This window comes from Leptonotus elevatus, chromosome 16 (genome assembly GCF_054856555.1).
Source record: "Leptonotus elevatus isolate MCC_2025b chromosome 16, RoL_Lele_1.0, whole genome shotgun sequence".
Taxonomy (NCBI): Eukaryota; Metazoa; Chordata; class Actinopteri; order Syngnathiformes; family Syngnathidae; genus Leptonotus; species Leptonotus elevatus.
The window spans coordinates 4,392,529-4,413,501 of NC_141254.1; the positions used below are offsets into that span (position 1 = coordinate 4,392,529).

Below are 20,973 nucleotides of genomic sequence, written 5' to 3' on the forward strand. Positions count from 1 at the left end.
ATTGATGTTACGATGTGATATTTATTGCAATATTAAATGAAAGCTTATTGCAGGATGGTTCAAAGTACACTGTCTGTTCACTAACTTGCCAGCATTTGTCATATATTTCCTATTTATAGCATTAGAAATGTGATACTGCCTCCGAACAGTGGTTCCTTTGCTTAACTCCAAAAATTCAAGTTGCCAGAAACACTCTTAAGGCAACACAGGTATAGAAAAAGCCAAGTAACACGAAATAAAATAATCAACTAAGCTTATTTGTTTATTTTTATGTCCGGACTGAGATGCTTAAATTTGGAAGATTGTCTCTGATGTGATGTCCAAGGCAAGGTGTGGAAGTTGCACAAAGCGGTGGTCCAACGATCACCGCTCAACAACGATTACGGTTGTCAGCCAGACTAAAGATGGCATGTTGCACCCACATATGCCGGCGTGAGTAAGGAGTCTTGCCTGATCGATTGCGAGGTATACACAGCCTTTGTTTACATAGCTCGCACTCGCAGGAGAAATGTTTTGTCCACTATATTTTCCCGGCTGGTGTGAGAATGCCTCCCGGAAGAGCTGGTCAAAGTGGTTGAGAGAGCAATCTTACCTGCTAAAAGTGAAACCGGAAGACATTGGATAGATGGATTTTTATCAATTCATTTTTATTGAAGTATTTCCTCCATCAAATACATTTAAATTGGAAAGTAACAATACACAGACCAACTTTACACACATGATGCTAATTGTATTATTCAATATTTGAACAATTCAGTTAACTATTCAATATAATATATAGTTCAGCATTCAACTAAAACACACACAAGATTATACTGGTCATTTAAGGTCTTCATTAACAGCCCTGTGCTTCTGTTCAGGAAGTTCCAACTTCTCACATAGCCTTAGCTTGAACGCTAAATGTTGAGCGATCTCATTTGGGTCAGTGTACAGTGAAGGAGGGACACTCTGAAAGATAGTAAACAACAACAAATATCTGTGTTACCATTGTTTAAAACATTTTTTTTTAGAAACATGTTCTACATTGGAAAGATTTGTGTACAGCCTTATAAAACGTCACATCATTTTCAAAAGGAGTTAACAGTTTCACTTCTAAAGTGGAAATAATGTAATGTACACACTGCATTTGAATCAGAATCAGAATGGCTTTATGGTCAAAATATTTGATAGATGCAGGATACTGGGTGGAACCCTAGAGGAGGTACAATACATAATTGACTTCTTTTTTTAAATGTATTAATAAAATAGCTTTAGTAGCTACTCAAACGGCTTGTATTTCCAGGTAGTAATCATTTTAAGCAATGACGTCATTACCAGAGCTCAAGCCGTCAAAATTACGGCTCTGGGAGTTTTAAAATTCTGATAGACATAGTTTTAAAGCAAAAAGCAGCCACTGTTCTTTTTGAGTGGGTTAAGGCTTTATGATTGGAGTTTTACATCACATCAACAGTGCGCTCCGCTGAAGTCTCCCGGCATCAGAAGGTCGGGTGCATTCATACGTTGAATGCGGAAAAGCTTTGCGATTACAGTCCATTACGTCACACGTACATTTGTAGTCACAAAGCAATGTTGGATGATAAAGTATGGGGGGGGGGACTATGAAACAGAAATCTTTTTGGAATTAATTAAAGAAGCGAATATTAATGCAATTTTAGATGGAAAACAGCAAAGAAACGCTACAGTTTATCAAGTATTACAAAAGCAAACTCATACGATGTCATCGTACGGCGCAGTCACTTCCTGTTTTTCTTCTTCTTTTAAATTACGGATAGCTCACATCTCTATGGTGTATACCGCCACCTGTAGCGGCGGAGTCCCATCTCAATATTCGCAAAAGAAGAACAGATGGAAACGGGCATAAGCCGCATGTCCGTTTTGCACATTTTCAGTAAATTCACCTAAAAAAATTCAAAACAATTGGATGGAACCCTGACTAATGTCACAAAAGTGACTCTCCTATTTATGTTTACATTTGCACTTAATTAACGCATTTGCATTTTAGACACTACATGCTCCCAAAGACGTATTTATACGTTTATTTATGGTTGTTGTTTTTTTGTTTTGTTTTTAAATGGTAGAGCATACAGAAGGCTTTGATGCAGCCTCTAATCTGAAGAAGTGGCTTACAGCAATGATAGTTATTACAAAAAATTATCAGCAGGTGGCAGCAGAATATAAGAGATCAGACAGGGCCATGTTGCAGCAAGCTCTTATTGCCAGTATTTGTGAATAATGATGACATTTCGCTATATTCTAATCCTAATTGCAGCAAAACGGAAACAAATACAAATATAGTTTTTTTTTTCCTGATGAAAGAAGATCTTTCTTTTGGTAGGTTCCATGTTTTTATAGCAATAGAACAGAATATTCTGTGGGCCTTGCAAAATCTGTCAAAATCATCAAAATGGGACGCGGTGCGGCGCAGCGAAATCCGCACATTCGTGACTAAAATACGCACACTCGCATGTTGAAAAATTTGAACTTTTTTTTCCGCATTTCGCCTCACGGTAGTCAATCGGCTTCAAGTACCGGCTATGAATTGTAAAACGTCCAATACGTAAAGTCTGTAAAGTGTTGATATCACGTATCTCCACACCTCATATTAAAAGTTTTATTTGGACTTCAAGAACACAGTGAGCGTCGGTCAGACACAGTAGAGAGGCTGGTTGTGGCCCGCAGGCCGTAATTTGCCCAGGTCTGATGTGGCTCATGCTTTAGATTGATGTATAAATCTTACCTTCAATTCTGCTATGTTACTTTCCCTTGTGCAGAACTCTCTTAACATGTACTTCTGTCCGGCCTAGAAGCAGAAAAAAATACAAATTGTCTACATGCTTTTTAATATTATGATTAGTAATATCCATCCATCCATTTTCTTAACCGCTTGTCCTCACAAGGGTCGCGGGGGGGCGCTGGAGCCTAACCCGGCTGGCTTTGGGCAGTAGGCGGAGTACACCCTTAACTGGTTGCCAGCCAATTGTAGGGCACACCATCCACACTCACAATCACACCTATGGACAATTTGGAGTGTTCAATTAATCTGCCATGCATGTCTTTGGAATGTGGGAGGAAACCGGAGATACCGGAAAAAACCCACGCAAGCACGGGGAGAACATGCAAACTTCACCCAGGAAGGCCGAAGCCTGGACTCGATCTCACGTCCTCTGCACTAGGAGGCTGACGTGCTAACCAGTCAGCCACCGTGCCTATTATTATTATCATTATCATTATTATTATTAATTAATTAATTAAACATTTTCAGTCGACAGCAAGTGGCAAAATGGCCGCTCCCTGAGATGGATTTTGCTGCTTAAGTCATATTGCACAAACGCAGTATTAATCAAAAAGCTGTGTTTAGACTAGTAGGGGCACATACAACAAATTAATTTCTATAGAACATTTTTGGATTGACTTCCCCCTCTAATGGAACACAAAACTTCCCATTGTGTTATTATTACTTAGTGCTCAAGATTTGTGCAAAGGAAAATGAGCGGTGCACATTTTCTTCAGCCTTACGTCCTGTAAACTTACCTCGTGATATAGTCGTGTGTCATTTATTCTTATCAGCACACCATCCACTCGGAGGAAAAAACGCAGCAATGTGAAGAAACTTGTGGGCATCACCCTCTGCATCAAAACACATGACATTATATAAACACACACACACACAATTGTGGAAATTTAGTGCAAATAACAAAACTTTCCATTAAAAACAAACGTGCGTGAGCAAACATTTTAAAGGGACAGTAAAGTGAAAAATCTACTTTTTGGAGCTTTTAGCCATGTTAAAATGCTAATTCCTCACCCAAAAAACATTGAAGTGGTGTTTTCCTCCATTTGCTCATCTATGAGAAATTCTAGGTCATTCTGCTCTCCAAGCACCAGCCCCTCCCAAGTGGGTGCTCACTGTATGACGTCATTCGGTGGGGACCCACCCCCGCACTGCCTATGTGGACTAAACACGCCCACTTTCTCTGAGAACTCCATGCTCGCAGGATAGTGATAAAAGTAGTCTTTATCAGACACTAGTATACTAATATAATGCTTATTCTATACTGTTCTGTACTTGTTCTATGGTTCAATAAAGCTGGTTTAAAAAAAAAGTAGCCTTATTCAGTAAACATTTTGTTCAAATGAATTCAAAGCAAATCAATTATCCTTCATATTTGCAATGCCAATTGGCCACCTTAAATTCTCAGAAAGGTTGATTAGTGCGCCCCTGTAAGCAGAATGTCCCGTTTTCTCAAATCCTCCCTCTCTCAATTTGATGAATTATTTGCAAACGACTGTATCAATAACTAAAAGATGCAGCCATATTTCTATTAGTTTAACTTTTTTTTTTCCACTTATGAGTATGAAAACTTAGGGGAAAATATTTTATTATACGATTAATCGCGAGTTAAATATTGAAGTCATGCAATTAATTACGAATTCGCCTGACACCCCTAATAAATACATATGATTTTAGTTATGTCATAGGGAAACAATCCCATGAAGTTTGAAAAACGAAAAGGTGAGAATAATAGAGACAAGGAACAACTAAGGAGTGTTGGCGCTGTTACTTTAAGGGACAAAAAAAAAGAAGATTACAATAGCATTTAATGTTTATACTAGGGGTGGGAATCTTTGACTGTCTCACGATTCGATTCAATTCCGATTTTTGGGTCTGCGATACGATTCAGAATCGATTTTCGATTCAAAATTATTTGATTGATATTGATTTCTGCTTCAATTTATATCAGTCTGACTCGCTAATACTAATTAGCGCGCTACTCACGGCACTTTTATCATTCAAAAGAACGGCTATTCATACGAAACGCTTCAGGAATGTATACAGAGAAGCATCTTAACATTACTCACCGGCATATGCTCTTCCTACACTGCAAAAAACAACAACTTTTATTGGCATAACTTGATCGTGACTTTTTCCTTCTACTCTCTAATGTGGCTACAACTTAACTGTGTATCAGAATGCGAGGAACCACACTACCCCTAAGTGGCCAAATCGTGTACAACATGAACAGCGCTCCCAATAAAGGCACACACAAACAAGGGCAAGACAGTTTTAAATAATTTAAATAAAATCGATTTGGGGACATTAAAAATCGATTCTGAATCGTACTAAATGAGAATCGATTTTTTTGCCACACCCCTAATTTACACCTATGAAAAAGTTTAGTCTGGGCATAGGGGAAGAGTATCAAGGCAGCACTCACAATTTTAACACTTATCATTGAGACCCCATGGTCATGCAGCTCATCCTCAAACAGTAGGACCTCATCAAAGAAAACAATCTGTTCACGGGCCCTCAGCTTCTCCAAGTCAATTCTTTCTGTTGTCTCAGTCACCTTGAAATCAGTAAGAGAAAAAAGGACACAGGTACTAATAGCAAATCATAAAATTGATAGAGATTCCTGTCAAAAAGTGATTCAAGAGTTCTAAATTAACACCCACCAAATGACCAAGCCTTAGCCAACAGTCAGTTAAAAAATAAAATATGTCTATTGCCATATAACAAATAACAGTGTCAATTCGTATGCAAATAACCAGCAAATATTAGTATATTGCGCAGTAATTTCTATACCAAGCAAGTAGGGCTGGGCAATAAATCAAATTAATTTAATTAACCGTCATTTTTTAAATCCAATCGTTGAATTTTGTCTTCTGCATTATTAAAAGCTGTTGTTCTTATGTTTTGTTTTAAGCAAGTCGAAATTTGAACGGTGTAAATCGGATGTATTATGTGGGAGTTTATATAAAAAGTGAGGAGAATAAAATGCTATAAAGTAAGAAGAAAGAATCCCAATAACAGATACAATAATAAAGGTTAGAAACAACATATGTGGGAATTATGACATATCCCTTGTAACCCATACAATCACTTTTTGACAGGAGTGTTTTTCTAAATTCTAAAGGTGCTTGCTTATGTTCCAGTCCATATTAGATATTAACCCACCTTCATCTGCATTTCTTCTCCTATTAGGGTGCCTCGGTAATCTGTGGTGAATGTCCAGTCGTATGGTCTCACCACCTCTTGAGTGTGTTCAGAAACAACTCTTGAAAAAAATCAAATGTATTTTTTCAATTTGTTCTTTAGAGTTGCATGTCCTGTTTTGGTTAATCTACATTAAGTTTTGGTTTAAATTTGAAGAACCCCATTCACACATATTAATTGGACAATTTAGAGTCCAATGCTGTGATTATCGATTCTTACCTGCTCTCCTGCCATTGTTGAGCACAAGCCACTTGGAGCGTGTCATCTGAGTTGTTGATTCTCTTCAGGGCATCGATGGCATTGAATTCAATTCCAAAACCATCATTGTGTTGGATGCGCAGAATGTTGTCTCCAAATAACATTTCTGGGAGGGAGCGCAAATTCAAATCTTCTGTTAATCTATAAAAGGTAAAGGGGAAAAATAGGTAGGATTAGGAATATATTTACAAAAAAATGAAAGAATCATTACAGTGAAGTAACATTCATTGTGGGGTCTACATTCCAGACTCAGCCACTCGGGGTGTAAATCTTTCAGAAGAAAGGCATGGGAATGAAAACATTTGATTTTTTTAAACTAAATTATTTTGTTTGTTTTTTACAATTAGTATCAAACATTTCCTTTTGCATGTTAGTATATTTACATCATACGGCTGCATTTTTCACTTACCTGTATGTGTCAAGGGTTTTGAAGAACAGTACAAATTGCTTTGTGTGAGTGTGTCCTTAAAAATAAATTACTTGTTGGTAGGAAGTTACAGCTCACCTTTCAATGTCTTTAGATTTCATTATATGGTTTTTGGCAGTTGTCACTTTCCAAGGGCCAAAGGTAAAGTCCTTTTTGCTGCTCTTAAAACCATGTGAAATCATCATAGATCGAAAGCCAGCATCCGCTGCAAGAAAAGACAGGTGGCTTTACAATCAAAACATTTCACTGGTTAAAGATTGGAGTTAATTTGTTTATAATACATATGATGCACTTTAGAAATGCTCATGCAATAACTAAATTAAATGCCAGTACCCATTGTAACATTAGTGTAACATTGTCTTCTAACCCATCAGACAAAATGTAATGTACTTTCATTTGTTGTCTGAAAAAGAGACAACACATTTGTCCAAATGTGCACACTACGCCCTACATAGTGCCCTACTAAGGGGTCACGCCATTTTGTAGGGGCGTCCGAATGTTCAAATAAAAAATATATAACAAAGTAAAAGAAATGGTAGTTTAAAAAAAAGGTACACATCCACTTCGATCAGTTTTAGTACCCAGAGGAAGCAGTGTCGACGCAATCACCTTTCGTTTCTCAACACAGCAACATGATCAACGACTGGCATAAAAATATAGAAATTGGCACGCATATTGTTTTCAGTACCAGCAGTTTGCTTGACACTTGAACGAACCGTTCAAACGAGCCTTGTCATATGGACGCCAAACTTTTAAATCCAATCGAATGACTGCTCCCAGTTCGCAGCGCTGTTGTAGACACAAAATACACATATAAAAAGGTTTAGCATATAGTAAAGCATAATTTGACTACTTCTGGGAGGTAAATACAGTGCGCCATGTGATGGGATCATACGTACAGCTCAATCTATTGACTGAATATCCTTTCAAATAATTGCTCTAATATACGGTGCAGATGCTAAATTTATAATCAGATAATAAAAAACTTGGTACATACTTTAAATTGACGTCCCGTTCAATGCTTCCCAAATGTAGGCGCGTCTTCTATTCACTAAAGCGGTCGTTTGTTATTTTTAATCGGCATAAGACAGCAAGTAAATTTAGATTACTTTACTATTATTTTTTTGCAAAACTACTTCTTGCTCCTTCCACAGGAAAAGACGATAACAACAAGATTATTATTATTATTTCTTCTTCTTCTTCTCCTCCTCCTTCTTCTTCTTCTTCTTCTCCTCCTCCTCCTTCTTCTTCTTCTTCTTCTTCTTCCTCCTTTGTTTTGGAGGTTGGTGGCAAATAACACATGGTACATTACTGCCACCTTCTGGAATGGATTGTACGTCTGCATCACTGATCTGAATAAACTGGATAGCCGATAGACCAATCTGTGTCCGAATGTGCACCCTACTCCCTATATAGTGCCCTGCTTAGGGTTCACGCCAGTGGCGTCCGAATGTCCAGGGAACGAAAATGTAGGGCACTCAAAATTACCAACAATGCACTCTGAAAAGTAGTTGTTTATTATTATTATTATTATTATTATTATTATTATTATTTAGCAATTATACACAAACAAATAAGGCACACATGTATCATCAAATGACAAATTACTTGACATAGAATGAGCAAAAGCATTCTAACAAAATAATTGAACATAGAAAGTAAAAAAATAAAAATAAATATACTGGTTAGCACGTCCGCCTCCCAGTGCAAAGGTTGTGAGATCAAGTCCGGGCTTCGACCTTCCTGGGTGGAGTTTGCATGTTCTCCCCGTACTTGCGTGGGTTTTCTCCGGGTACTCCGGTTTCCTCCCACATTCCAAAAACATGCATGGCAGGTGAATTGGACACTCCAAATTGTCCATAGGTGTGATTGTGAGTATGGTTGTTCGTCTCTGTGTGCCCTGCGATTGGCTGGCAACCAGTACAGGGTGTACCCCGCCTACTGCCCGAAGCCAGCTGGGATAGGCTCCAGCAACCCCGCGACCCTTGTGAGGACAAGCGGTACAGAAAATGGATGGATGGATGGATAAAAAAATAACATAAATATATATATATTAAAAAACATACATTATATTTGTAAGAGGACTATAACAAATCAAATCTTTCCAATAAAGAAACTAAAAGAGGGGCTTTACTATTCATAACCAATTTTAAAAACTTACAAAATAAAAATAATTTTTCCAGTGGAGTAAAAACGGTTTTGTTTTAAAATATCTGCATTTGTGAATAAAAAATTCCCTAAAAGCAACAAAACATTCAAAACAAATTCGAATTTCTTATCTTCCTGAAATACACTAAACAAAATAGACTCTTCTGTCAGAGGGAAATCAATATTTATTTATTGTAACCAAGTCTTTAAATTAGTCCAGAAGGAATGTACTACATTGCAGTGAAATAAAACATGGTTCAAGTTTTCTACATCCACATTGCAGAATACACAATTATTTACATCCAAATCAAACCTCAGTCTTAAAAACTCCTTTGTCGGGTGAATTTCGTTCAAATTTTTGAATTGGACCTCTTTTGCTTTGGGAAGTACTGGAAATAATGTATAATTCTTTCTTATGCTTTTAATCTTATCAATCTCAAATTGTTTCCAAATAAATGACTTCTTAATTGGATTAGGATAATATTCATCTAAGAGCACTTTCCTGATAACCTTGACTACACTTATAACCACAAAAATCCAGTCCCCCAATGCACAATTGTCTCCAGCTTTGAGCGACTTCAGAATATCGAATATCTTCTTTCACCATCGCTCTTAAAGGGATTGCATTTGTTATCTTTGTGTATTTCGTTCAACTACATTTTATTTGGTATTTTTGACAAAAGTGTTCATGTAACAACAGGTTCCCATTTTTGGCTAAAAAGTGCGCTACAGTCCATATTCCTTTTGAATTCCACTCTGCCTTAAAAATTATTTCCTGTTAAGCAATATGTATCTATTATTCCAGATTGGGGTATTGTGAGGCAATAAAATGATGGCAATACATTAATTTACAATAGTGAAGGGCTTGTTGATGATAATCAGACAGTTTAACCGGTCGTGATCTACACTCAAAGTCACATCACAACAGAAATTCTATACCCCCCACTTTTTCGAAAATTACATTAGGAACAATAAACCAAAATGAATCCTGATTCGTAACAAAAGATTTCAGCCATTTTAACTTCAAATCGAAATCAATGGCACTTATACCGCCTTCTTCATACCCTTTAACCATGTCATTTTTCCTTATGTACTGGCATCTGTTCCTCCATATGAATCTAAAATGTATAGTGTTTGAAATGAAATTGGTAAAGAAAATTCAGGGTAGATAACTCTTGACAGGCTCTCTATCTTTGTTAATAAAACCCTTCCAAAAATGGAAACATCTCATTTCAGTCATCTGTTTAAAACAGATTTACATTTGTCCACAGTTTCACAGATATTCATTTTTTCTGTCATTATTTTGTCCTTAAAGATAACAATCCCCAAATATTTGACTTTCTTTTTTACCTCTATATCACACAGACTGTAATTGGCAATCATGTAAAGGCAAAATCTCACTTTTTTTCAAGTTGAGTTGTAAACCAGAAGCCTTAGAGAAAACATCAATAGTTTGTATTTATATAGCATTTCAATAATGTCTATAAATTTCTTCCCAAAACCAAAATAACCTAACATTTTTATAATAAAAATAAACTGAGTCAAAAGCTTTATAGAAACCTAAAAACAAAGTAAATCATCTTTCATGAACTATTTGACTATAATCAAGCAAATCCCATACAAGTCTAATGTTATTGTGAATTGACCTACATTTAAAAAAAACAGATATTGTTTCAACAAATTATTTCAGACAAACCTATTTTAAGCCAAGCTGCAATAGCCCCTGAATGTTTTATTATAATCTGTATTAAGTAGTGTAATTGGTCTAAGACAATCTAATAGGCTTGGGAATCACTCTGAAAAGTAGTGAACATCAATGTTCACTCAACCGGGTTGATATAGACCACAATGCATTGCGAGTATGAAAAAAAACATGGCGCGAGTGACAATGCAAGCGCAGGAATAAAATCTGATGCATTAATATATACTACGAAAATAATTAATTTGTTCCGTTCCGTTCCGTTCCGTCTTCAATTCCGCTTATCCGGGGTCGGGTCGCGGGGGCAGCAGCTTTAGCAGGGAAGCCCAGACTTCCCTCTCCCTAGCCACTTCAGCCAGCTCCTCCGATGGGATCCCAAGGCGTTCCCAGGCCAGCCGTGAGACGTAGTCTCTCCAGCGTGTCCTGGGTCGTCCCCGGGGCCTCCTGCCGGTAGGACATGCCCGGAACACCTCCCCAGGGAGGCGCCCAGGAGGCATCCGAACCAGATGCCCCAGCCACCTCAACTGGTTCCTCTCAACGTGGAGGAGTAGCGGCTCGACGCTGAGTCCCTCCCGAATGACCGAGCTTCTCACCCTATCTCTAAGGGAGAGCCCGGCTACCCTGCGGAGGAAACTCATTTCGGCCGCTTGTATCCGGGATCTTGTTCTTTCGGTCACGACCCACAGCTCGTGACCATAGGTGAGGACAGGAACGTAGATCGACCGGTAAATCGAGAGCTTTGCCTTTCGGCTCAGCTCCTTCTTCACCACAACGGACCGATACAGCGTCCGCATCACTGCAGACGCTGCACCGATCCGTCTGTCGATCTCCCGCTCTAACCTACCCTCACTCGTGAACAAGACCCCAAGATACTTGAACTCCTCCACTTGGGGCAGGACCTCATCCCCGACCCGCAGAGAGCACTCCACCCTTTTCCGACTGAGGACCATAGTCTCGGATTTGGAGGTGCTGATCCCCATCCCAACCGCTTCACACTCGGCTGCAAACCGCTCCAGTGAGAGCTGGAGATCACGGCTTGAAGAAGCCAGCAGCACCACATCATCTGCAAAAAGCAGAGATGCAATGTTGAGGCCACCAAACCGGACCCCCTCGACACTCCGGCTGCGCCTAGAAATTCTGTCCATAAAAATTACGAACAGAATCGGTGACAAAGGGCAACCTTGACGGAGTCCGACCCTCACAGGAAACAAATTCGACTTACTGCCGGCAATGCGGACCAAACTCTGACATCGGTCGTACAGGGACCGAATAGCCCGTATCAGGGGGCCCGGTACCCCATACTCCCGAAGCACCCCCCACAGGACTCCCCGAGGGACACGGTCAAACGCCTTCTCCAAGTCCACAAAACACATGTGGACTGGTTGGGCGAACTCCCACGCACCCTCAAGGATCCTGCTGAGGGTGTAGAGCTGGTCCACTGTTCCACGGCCGGGACGAAAACCACACTGCTCCTCCTGAATCCGAGATTCAACTTCCCGACGGATCCTCCTCTGCAGCACCCCCGAATAGACCTTACCTGGGAGGCTGAGGAGTGTGATCCCTCTAAAGTTGGAACACACCCTCCGGTCCCCCTTCTTAAAAAGAGGAACCACCACCCCGGTCCAGAGGCACTGTCCCTGATGTCCACGCGATGTTGTAGAGACGTGTCAACCACGACAGCCCCACTACATCCAGAGCCTTTAGGAACTCCGGGCGAACCTCATCCACCCCCGAGGCCCTGCCACCGAGAAGCTTTCCAACCACTTCAGTGACTTCGACCCCAGAGATAGGGGGGCCCACCTCAGAGTCCCCAGACCCTGCTTCCTCAAAGGAAGGCGTGTTGGTGGAATTGAGGAGGTCTTCGAAGTATTCTCCCCACCGATTCACGACGTCCCAAGTCGAGGTCAACAGCACCCCATCTCCACTATACACAGTGTTAATGGCGCACTGCTTTCCCCTCCTGAGACGCCGGATGGTGGACCAGAATTTCCTCGAAGCCGTCCGGAAGTCGTTCTCCATGGCCTCACCGAACTCCTCCCATGTCCGAGTTTTTGCCTCAGCGACCACCGAAGCCGCATTCCGCTTGGCCAGCCGGTACCTGTCAGCAGCCTCCGGAGTCCCACAGGCCAAAAAGGCCCAATAGGACTCCTTCTTCAGCTTGACGGCATCCCTTACTGCTGGTGTCCACCAGCGGGTTCGAGGATTGCCGCCCCGACAGGCACCAACCACCTTACGGCCACAGCGCCGATCGGCCGCTTCAACAATGAAAGCACGGAACATGGTCCATTCGGACTCAACGTCCCCCGCCTCCCCCGGGACAACGGAGAAGCTCTGCCGGAGGTGGTCGTTGAAACTCTTTCTGACAGGGGATTCTGCCAGACGTTCCCAGCAGACCCTCACAATACGTTTGGGCCTGCCTGGTCGGACCAGCATCTTACCCCGCCATCGGAGCCAACACACCACCAGGTGGTGATCAGTTGACAGCTAATTAATTTGTTTTAGTTGAAAATATGTACAACAAAGGAAATAAAGTACAGTTTTAAAACATTTTAGTCGGAGAGTTACGGTGGTCACGTGATATGCGACGAGGAGAAAATAGTTTTTTTGTTTTTTTCTTTATTAATTCAAACTCCAACATTCAATTCAAACTGAGCACAGAAACCAGAACGGTGCTGCACGAGGAGAAAGTAGTGAGCTGGCTCACCAAACAGAATGAGGGCACTACATATTAGGCCACTATATAGTGCGGGGCTATGTAGTGAATGAGGGGTTAGGGGATAAGGGTGGACCTTCGGACACAGCCCAAGACTTTTGAAGTCGTGAGACCGCCATATTGCTTTTAACCTTATACTCTGATGACTTCAAATTGTGTAATCCTTTCGGCACATCACTGAAGAAGCACAAATTGTGTGGCATATACTGGATTCTTAATAACTTGGGACCAGACTCTCACTCAGCAAATAGAGTGACCTCTATTTATTTAGCAGTTTTGTGCAAGAGTAATGATGTAAAGACATATTGATATGGAAAGATTTTAGAGCCACTATTATCGGATCTTGTTACATTAGAAGAGCACGGTGTCTATGTTTTAAAGCTTGGGACTTTCGTCAGAGGAACAGTGAATAGTGTTATTGCTGACAATTTGGGTGTCCACGCATTGGCTGGTTTTATAGAGAGCTTTTCAGGGCATTATATTTGTCGATTTTGTACTGCTCGGAAAGAAGAGATCCAGTCAACTGATATTTATTCATATGCTTTTTATCTTAGAACCAAAGACATACATGAAGCACATCTAAAGACGGCACAAGACACTGAAACGAGTTGCTTTGGAGTCAAGCGAGCTTGCCCTATAACTGAGCATCTTAACCATTTCCACGTCAGCACAGGCTATCCCCCAGATATTGTGCATGATTTGTTTGAGGGGGTTGTCCCATTTGAACTAGCGCTGTGTTTGAGGATTCTAATCTCCAAGAAATATTTTCTTGTCTCATGTATCCTCAAGTTTTCTTTCAAGTGGAATGACAAAAACAATAGACATCACCTTATATCACACGCCTACTCCAGTAGGAAGACAGTATGTGGCAACGCCCATGAGAACTGGCGCCTTATACGTTTTCTCCCATTTCTGATAGGAGACCTTATACCAGAAAGTGAGCTTGCTTGGCAAGGCAAGTGATAATAGACCTGAAGGAAATCGTAGAGTTAGTTGTGGCACTTGTTCACACCCGAGAGACAATCGCCTACCTTGATGTCAAAGTGTCTGAGCATAGACAGAGACTATGTGAGCTTATCCCATGTGAGACATTGAAACCTAAACACCACTATCTTGAGCACTACCCACACTTGATCGTTTGCTTTGGGTCTCTTGTGGGTTTATGGACAATAAGATTCGAGGCAAAACATAGTTTTTTTAAGCAAGTTGCTCGGCACTCAAAAATATTGCACTCACTCTGGAAACTAAACACCAGCAATTATTCAGTTCTCACTTGTACCCATCTAGTCTATGAGTGCTTCAAATCTGGAAGTGACAAATGTCTACACAGTCCCTATTGATGTTCTGAAGGAGGAGTTTATAGTGGGTCAGACAGAAAAATCCAGACATTAGTCAATTTAATTTCACAAAAAATGTCACGACTAGGGGAATCAACTACAGAAATGAAATGATGGTTGTATGCGATTAAACTGCTGGAATGCTTGAGTTTACAGATATTCTACAAATGTGTATAGTGGGAGATTAGCTGAGCTTCAGTTTGATTCTATTTTGCTTGGTATCAGGATCATTTGAGGGCCTTTCAGTTAACTTTGTCACCATGTAGAAAGTTTGCCCTTGTTCAGTTTGAGGAGCTAAGAGATTGCTACTGTTAGAGTAGACAATATTAAGTATTGTACTCTATGCGTGTTCAATTAACTGAATGGTGAGATTCTGGTGAAGAAGTCCCTTTGCAAAGGTATCATTAAAACAGAAGCTTCTGATGACAACAATTGACGACACTCAAAGCGTGTTCTATCAGATTGTGTGTCCTCTTCTCCGGCACATCATTATTTATTGAAAAGTGGGTGAATACGAAAAGTCTCCTCCCATCAGCCCACAGTACATTTGTTTACAACTCAAGAAAATCCCCCCTTCTGTTCCCATGGGTATAAATCAGATTAGAGATAAACAATAATAATCAGCCTGTGCCTCCCTTCCGACCGGCAGAGACCGGTCCCAGACAAAACTCCCTTTAAGATAGCAAATGTAAAAACCCGTTGCCCCTTCTCCTGAGAGTGAGACAGATAATACAATTCTATTCATTGAGCCATACTGCTATAACTAAATCCAAAACGGCTAAAATATAAATTGAAACTGAAAAACAATGTTAATAACTTAACACTACCCACTTGTGGCCTACACAGTTGGATCCAGACGTACAGTGCTGTGAGAAATTCCTTTGCAACAGAGAACCACTTCCTAAATTAAAATGCTGCTTTTCCATTACACCGGTTCCACACCAAAACGATGTTATTTTGTCCCCGGATGCTCGCATTTTAAATTAGACTGTATCGTGGCGGAACGGTTATAATGGAACCGCCATTTAGAACCATCTCGGAGGTGGTTCTGCTGCGCCAGTCGTCTGGGGCCGAGCGGGGCTGTGGCGTCACTGTCATCTGATTGGTCGACAGCGATGCAGCAAGTAACTTACTTTACGCGAGACTCTCGCCGACCTTCGCCAAATTCATAAAAATACAGTATATACAATTAACATAATGTTTAACAACAACGCTGAACTATATTTATAATTTTATATGTACCTGTGGATGGGTTTTCACTAATTGTGGTTAAAATAAATTGTGGGTGCACACACTACTCGTCAGGTATGTGTTCCCATTCACGGTGTGGTGTGGTACTGTGCCGTGCCGTCTTTCAACTACTACATTCTCTCCCTACCAGCTGTTCTCCCTTTACTAACATTCTGTCTTCATTAACTCATCAGTTATAGGCTAATACTGTATCCTGCCTGTGCATTTTGCATGGGTGTAAATAACCAGACTAATACCTGTACACTTTGTCTTCACCTTAGATTAGCAAAGCAGGATGGCAGCACGTGTAACTCTCAAAGTCCTCTTTGGAGGTGAAGATGATGCATGAAAACTCACCATTGAATCTGGAATACCAAACACTGTGGAGGAATTTGTTCTTCAAATAAAGGCTTTCTTCCAAGTGACTGAGCCATTCAGACTTCAGTACAGAGTCAGAGAACTGGATGATCAGTTCATGAAGCTATCATCAACTTCAGAACTTGAAGATAAAGCTTCTGTAAAAGTTGTGCTAGTGTAGCGTGTCGCTGTGTTGCGTTTCAGAACACTCTCCGTGAGGAAAAATACACAAGAACATGTACTGTCTTTGGGGAGCAACTGTTGACTGCCCTGTTTATTCACACACTTCCCTCCAAAACTCTTCTCCTTCCCCCGTCACCCCGCGACCTTCCTTTTAACGCTTACATGCGTCCCCCCTAACTGGAAGAAATGTCCCCATTTACACAAGCGAGATTAAACGAATGAAGGAGAAAACTTACAAACAGAACAACAAATACACCCAAAACATCCAAAAGAATATAACAACCAAAACAGTGACACACTCGATTAACTTTTTGAAAGTTTTTTTTTGTTTTTATTTAGTATTGTCAAACCCAACACTAAATACAATACAATTTAAGTCAACATGGTATATATATATATTTTTTTTTTTGTCTTTGCTTTTCAATTGACACACATTAACAAAAAAATAAATAAAATAAATAAAAAAAATACTGGCACATATAACCCATTCAAGGTGTAGAACACACGCCGAAAAAACAAAATTATCACCCCTATACATATTCCCCCAGCCAGGCAGGAGGTCGTGAGGGCCTACCGAAACGCGATAGCCTCGAAGTCTCAATTTCTGGCGCAGGAAACTCACCCAAACACCGTGCAGAAGCACCCTCTCCGTCCCTATCAATGAGACATCCACCAGCAAGGCCATCGGACGAAACAACATCATCTGGCGGTGCCCTGAGCAGGGCAGGAGAGGGAGATCCTCCACTCGAGCCCTCCAGATTGTAGCGCCGCAACTTGTCATAGTGGACGGTTTGCAGAGGTGAGTCTCCCTCAAACGGGCTACCAATCTGATAAGTAACCCCTACCTCATCCATCATCCCTATCCATGCGCCGCCTCACTACGTAAGGCTCTTTCCAGTGTGGGGCCAATTTACGGCGGCTCTCAGTGGGGTCATTCAGCCATACAAGATCTCCGACCTCATAAGGGTCATGCCTCAACTTAGTATCATAGAGGGCCTTTTGCTTCTTGCTCGCCGCAATGTTGTTGTCGACCCCAGACGCCTAAAAAGAGAACTAGCAAAGTCCCCTGGGCGCCCACCCTCAGGGTTGCCCTGCTACATTGGTCCTAAGACCACCTCAACCGGCGTCCGGGCCTCCCTGCCATGAGTGAGGAGATAAGGTGTAAATCCAGTACTGGAGTATACACTAGTATTGTAGGCAAAGGCAACTTGCATCAGGAAAGAGTCCCATTTCCCTTCACAGGACAGAAGGGTTTTGCCCAATTGATCAATCAACGTCCTATTGAACCTCTTAACCATCCCATCAGATTTTGGGTTATAGGGAGTGGTGTGTGTTTTCTTCACACCCAGCGGTTGGCACAAATATTTCACCACATCAGATTCAAATTGTCTTGCCATATCAGTGTGCAGGGTCTCCATCACCCCATGTTCCAAGATATAGTTCTGGAAGAGACATTCAGCAACCGTGGTGGCCTTCTGATCACGGATGGCATACAAGTTGACAAACTTAGTGAAATAGTCTTCAACAACCAAAACATAACAGTTGCCTTTGGAGGTGAGTGGCAACTCCAATATGTCGGCGGCGACACGCAGGAAAGGCCTCTCCATCTGCGAGGTCTTCATGGGAGCCCGATATTGCGGAACTGGGGATTTCCTCCTCTGGCATGCATAGCACTGATCACACCAGGCCTTGATATCATTGTCCATAGTGGGCCAATAATACACACTCCTGGCACGTGATACAACCCGCTCATATGCCAGGTGAGCCGTCAGAGGTGTGCCATGCAGCTGAGACAGAACCTTGGGGACCAACGCAGCCGGGACCACCACCTGTGTCGTCTGCCCCATATCAGTCAGCCACACAATCCTGCACAGTAAGCCATCAATGGAAACAAGCCGGTGAAACTCACGCCAAAATCTCCTCAAACTCCGGCTCGCTGTCTTCAACCGCCATCTAGGGGGTCTCCGGCTCTCCTCCAACCAGGCCAACACCTGACAATGTCAGAGTCCTGCCGTTGGAGTTCCTGGACATGGGACCCTCTGTGGGACAGAGTGTAAATCAAGTTTTGGTCGGATTTAGCTTGGGGGCTCGGAAAGGAACCCACTACAGGGGGGACGGAGGAGGTCTCCACAGTGCATATACAACTGAGGGCACCGGCCGGCCCAGTTTGGGTACTCGTGTGCACGGGACCGCCTGCTATATCATGGACATCCCCATCAACCAACTCGCCGCTGGGAACCGGCCTCCGTGTTAGAGCATCGGCGTTAGTGTGCTGAGCACCAGTTTTGTGCACAATTACCCAGTCGTAGGGGTCTAGTTCAAGGGCCCAACGGCTCCGACGCCCCGTTCTGTCATTGTCAATGGAAAGACATCGGAGACCCACCAATGGCCGATGATCTGTAACAATGGTGAAGGGGCGAAGGCCCAGGTAGTGTCTAAAATGACGAACTGCCCAAACTATCGCCCACAACTCCCTATCATATGTAGACCACCAGCATTCGACTGCAATGAGAGAGCGGCTAGCACACGCGACCACTCTCTCCCGACCATCGGCATCTTGCGCCAGCACTGCCCCGACCGCCACCTGTGAAGCATTGGTATGAAGAATGAAACTGTGGGAGAAGTCTGGATGGCTCATGGTAGGTTCAGAACAAAGAGCATCCCGAAGGAAGTCAAAAGACACCTGGCAGTCGGAGGTCCATAGGAATGGTGCATCCTTCCCTGTGAGCTGACAGAGGGGGACAGCGCGCTGGGCAAAACCCCTCACAAATCTCCTGTAATAAGAACAAAGACCCAGGAAGGCACGCACCTCAGTAGCAGACCGTGGCACGGGCCAAGATTTCACCTTGTCTGTGTTTTTGGGGTCTGGACGAAGCCCCTCAGCAGACACAACATGACCAAGGAAGACAACGTGGTCCCGGGAAAGGTGGCACTTCTTCGCATTCAGCCGCAGTCCAGCAGCCCCCACCCGGGAGAAGACCTCTTCAAGCGCCGACCGGTGTTCTTTGAACAACTTACTGAATATTAATATGTCGTCAAGATAGACCATGGCAGCCCCTTTAACACTAACTCCACAACCCACTGGAATGTTGCTGGTGCATTGGTAAATCCCATGGGCATAGACCTGAACTGGTACAGAACCTGACCAGTGGTGAAGACAGTTTTTTCACGGTCCTCCTGGGCCACCTCAATCTGCCAGTAACCATCGGCTCCAGCCAAGGCATCCAATGAATCATCAACCCGGGGCAACGGATGTGAGTCTTTAACAGTCACTGCATTAAGACCTCTATAATCCACGCAAAATTGCCATGTGTTGTTCTTTTTCTTAACAAGAACTACAGGAGATGACCATGGGCTACAGCTCTCCTCAATGACACCCTCTTCCAATAAACGCTGCACCTGTCTATTGATTTCTTTACGCTTGTCTGGGGAGGTACGATACGCCCGTTGTTTCATTGTGGGGTGGCCCCCAATGTTAATGTGGTGTTTGATCAAATAAGGGTTGCTCACCCCACCTCGTGCCTGGCTGAACACGCCCCGATGCTTCCCCAGCAGGACCTGCAGCTGCCGCCTCTGATCATCTGACAACAGCATATCAGCTACATCTGGCAAGGGGGCATTCCCTACTTCAGAACCAAAGCACTCTGCAGGGGTAAGTATGTCACATTTTTTTAACATGGTGGAAGACCCCTAAATGAGAGCCAGAGTGTACCTTCAGCTCTTGGTCTGTTGGATTAAGTAGCCGCGCCACAGTACACCCATTATTCACAGGCGCAACTGAGCACGCCACCACTAGTCCCATACTTTCACGTATCTCGGGTTCTACATAACCTAGATAGGTGCCAAGGGGTGGTCCAACAATGCGGGGAGGCTCGACCTGAACCGGAACAATCATTTCACTGAAAGGAAGAACCGTAACGTCAACATGCATGGAAACATTACATGTTGGAATAAAGTCTGTTTCCTGGAGGAGAGGAATGTTGACATCCCCAATAATGAGTAACTTGCGACCCACATCCATTGCGGCATTAGTCTGTCACATGAAATCAAAACCCAGCAAAATGGCTTGTGTAGCCCCCCGCACAACATGCACAATTTGTTCATATGATTTGCCCCCCCAGCATTATAGGAAGTGTCACAGTACCAAAGGTGTCCAACAGTTGTCCATTTACTGCACGTGCAAACATGTACTGGGTATTCAAAACACGTCTACGCAATGTTGGGATGGACATTTTGAATGCCTCAGAGATAAGTGAAACATTACAACCGGAATCTATTAACACATTCACATCAACACTTTCGACAGTCCCCCTAACGTAGGCAGTAGGCTCAGACTCAGCCACCAAACAGGATTCACCAACGGCGTAACTCCCGCTCCTGGCGTGCGCGCGGATGGCAGCCTCAAACTGCTTCACCCAGGTAGCAAACGGCTTCTCGCCGTCCCCGCGAAACGGCGCCGGGAGCTCAACTCTCACCCCAGTCACGCCACCATTCCACGGGGTAGTAAAAATCTTCCTCCATGTCCGCGTCGACACTTCCGCGTTTCACTCCTCCCAACATGCCGCTCCAAAGCACTGTACTGTCTTTGGGGAGCAACTGTTGACTGCCCCGTTTACTCCCACACTT

At 42.6% G+C, this 20,973-nt stretch overlaps 1 protein-coding gene across 3 annotated transcripts; it reads right to left on the minus strand.

Annotated features, from left to right (window-relative positions):
* Positions 1-622: 622 nt before the first annotated feature.
* Positions 623-7,920, minus strand: tiprl (TIP41, TOR signaling pathway regulator-like (S. cerevisiae)). Of its 3 annotated transcripts, none has more exons than XM_086097797.1 (9): positions 7,678-7,920; positions 7,397-7,469; positions 6,759-6,885; positions 6,215-6,394; positions 5,957-6,056; positions 5,217-5,348; positions 3,532-3,627; positions 2,738-2,800; positions 623-948 (listed from the first exon to the last, which is right to left on the minus strand). In XM_086097797.1, exons 3-9 carry the CDS (start codon positions 6,863-6,865, stop codon positions 820-822), a joined length of 807 nt encoding a protein of 268 aa, XP_085953923.1. In that variant the 5' UTR covers positions 6,866-6,885; positions 7,397-7,469; positions 7,678-7,920; the 3' UTR covers positions 623-819. The 3 variants fall into 3 exon arrangements, with proteins under 3 accessions (XP_085953923.1, XP_085953922.1, XP_085953924.1); XM_086097796.1 differs by having other exon boundaries at positions 7,369-7,469; XM_086097798.1 differs by lacking the exon at positions 7,397-7,469.
* Positions 7,921-20,973: the final 13,053 nt, after the last annotated feature.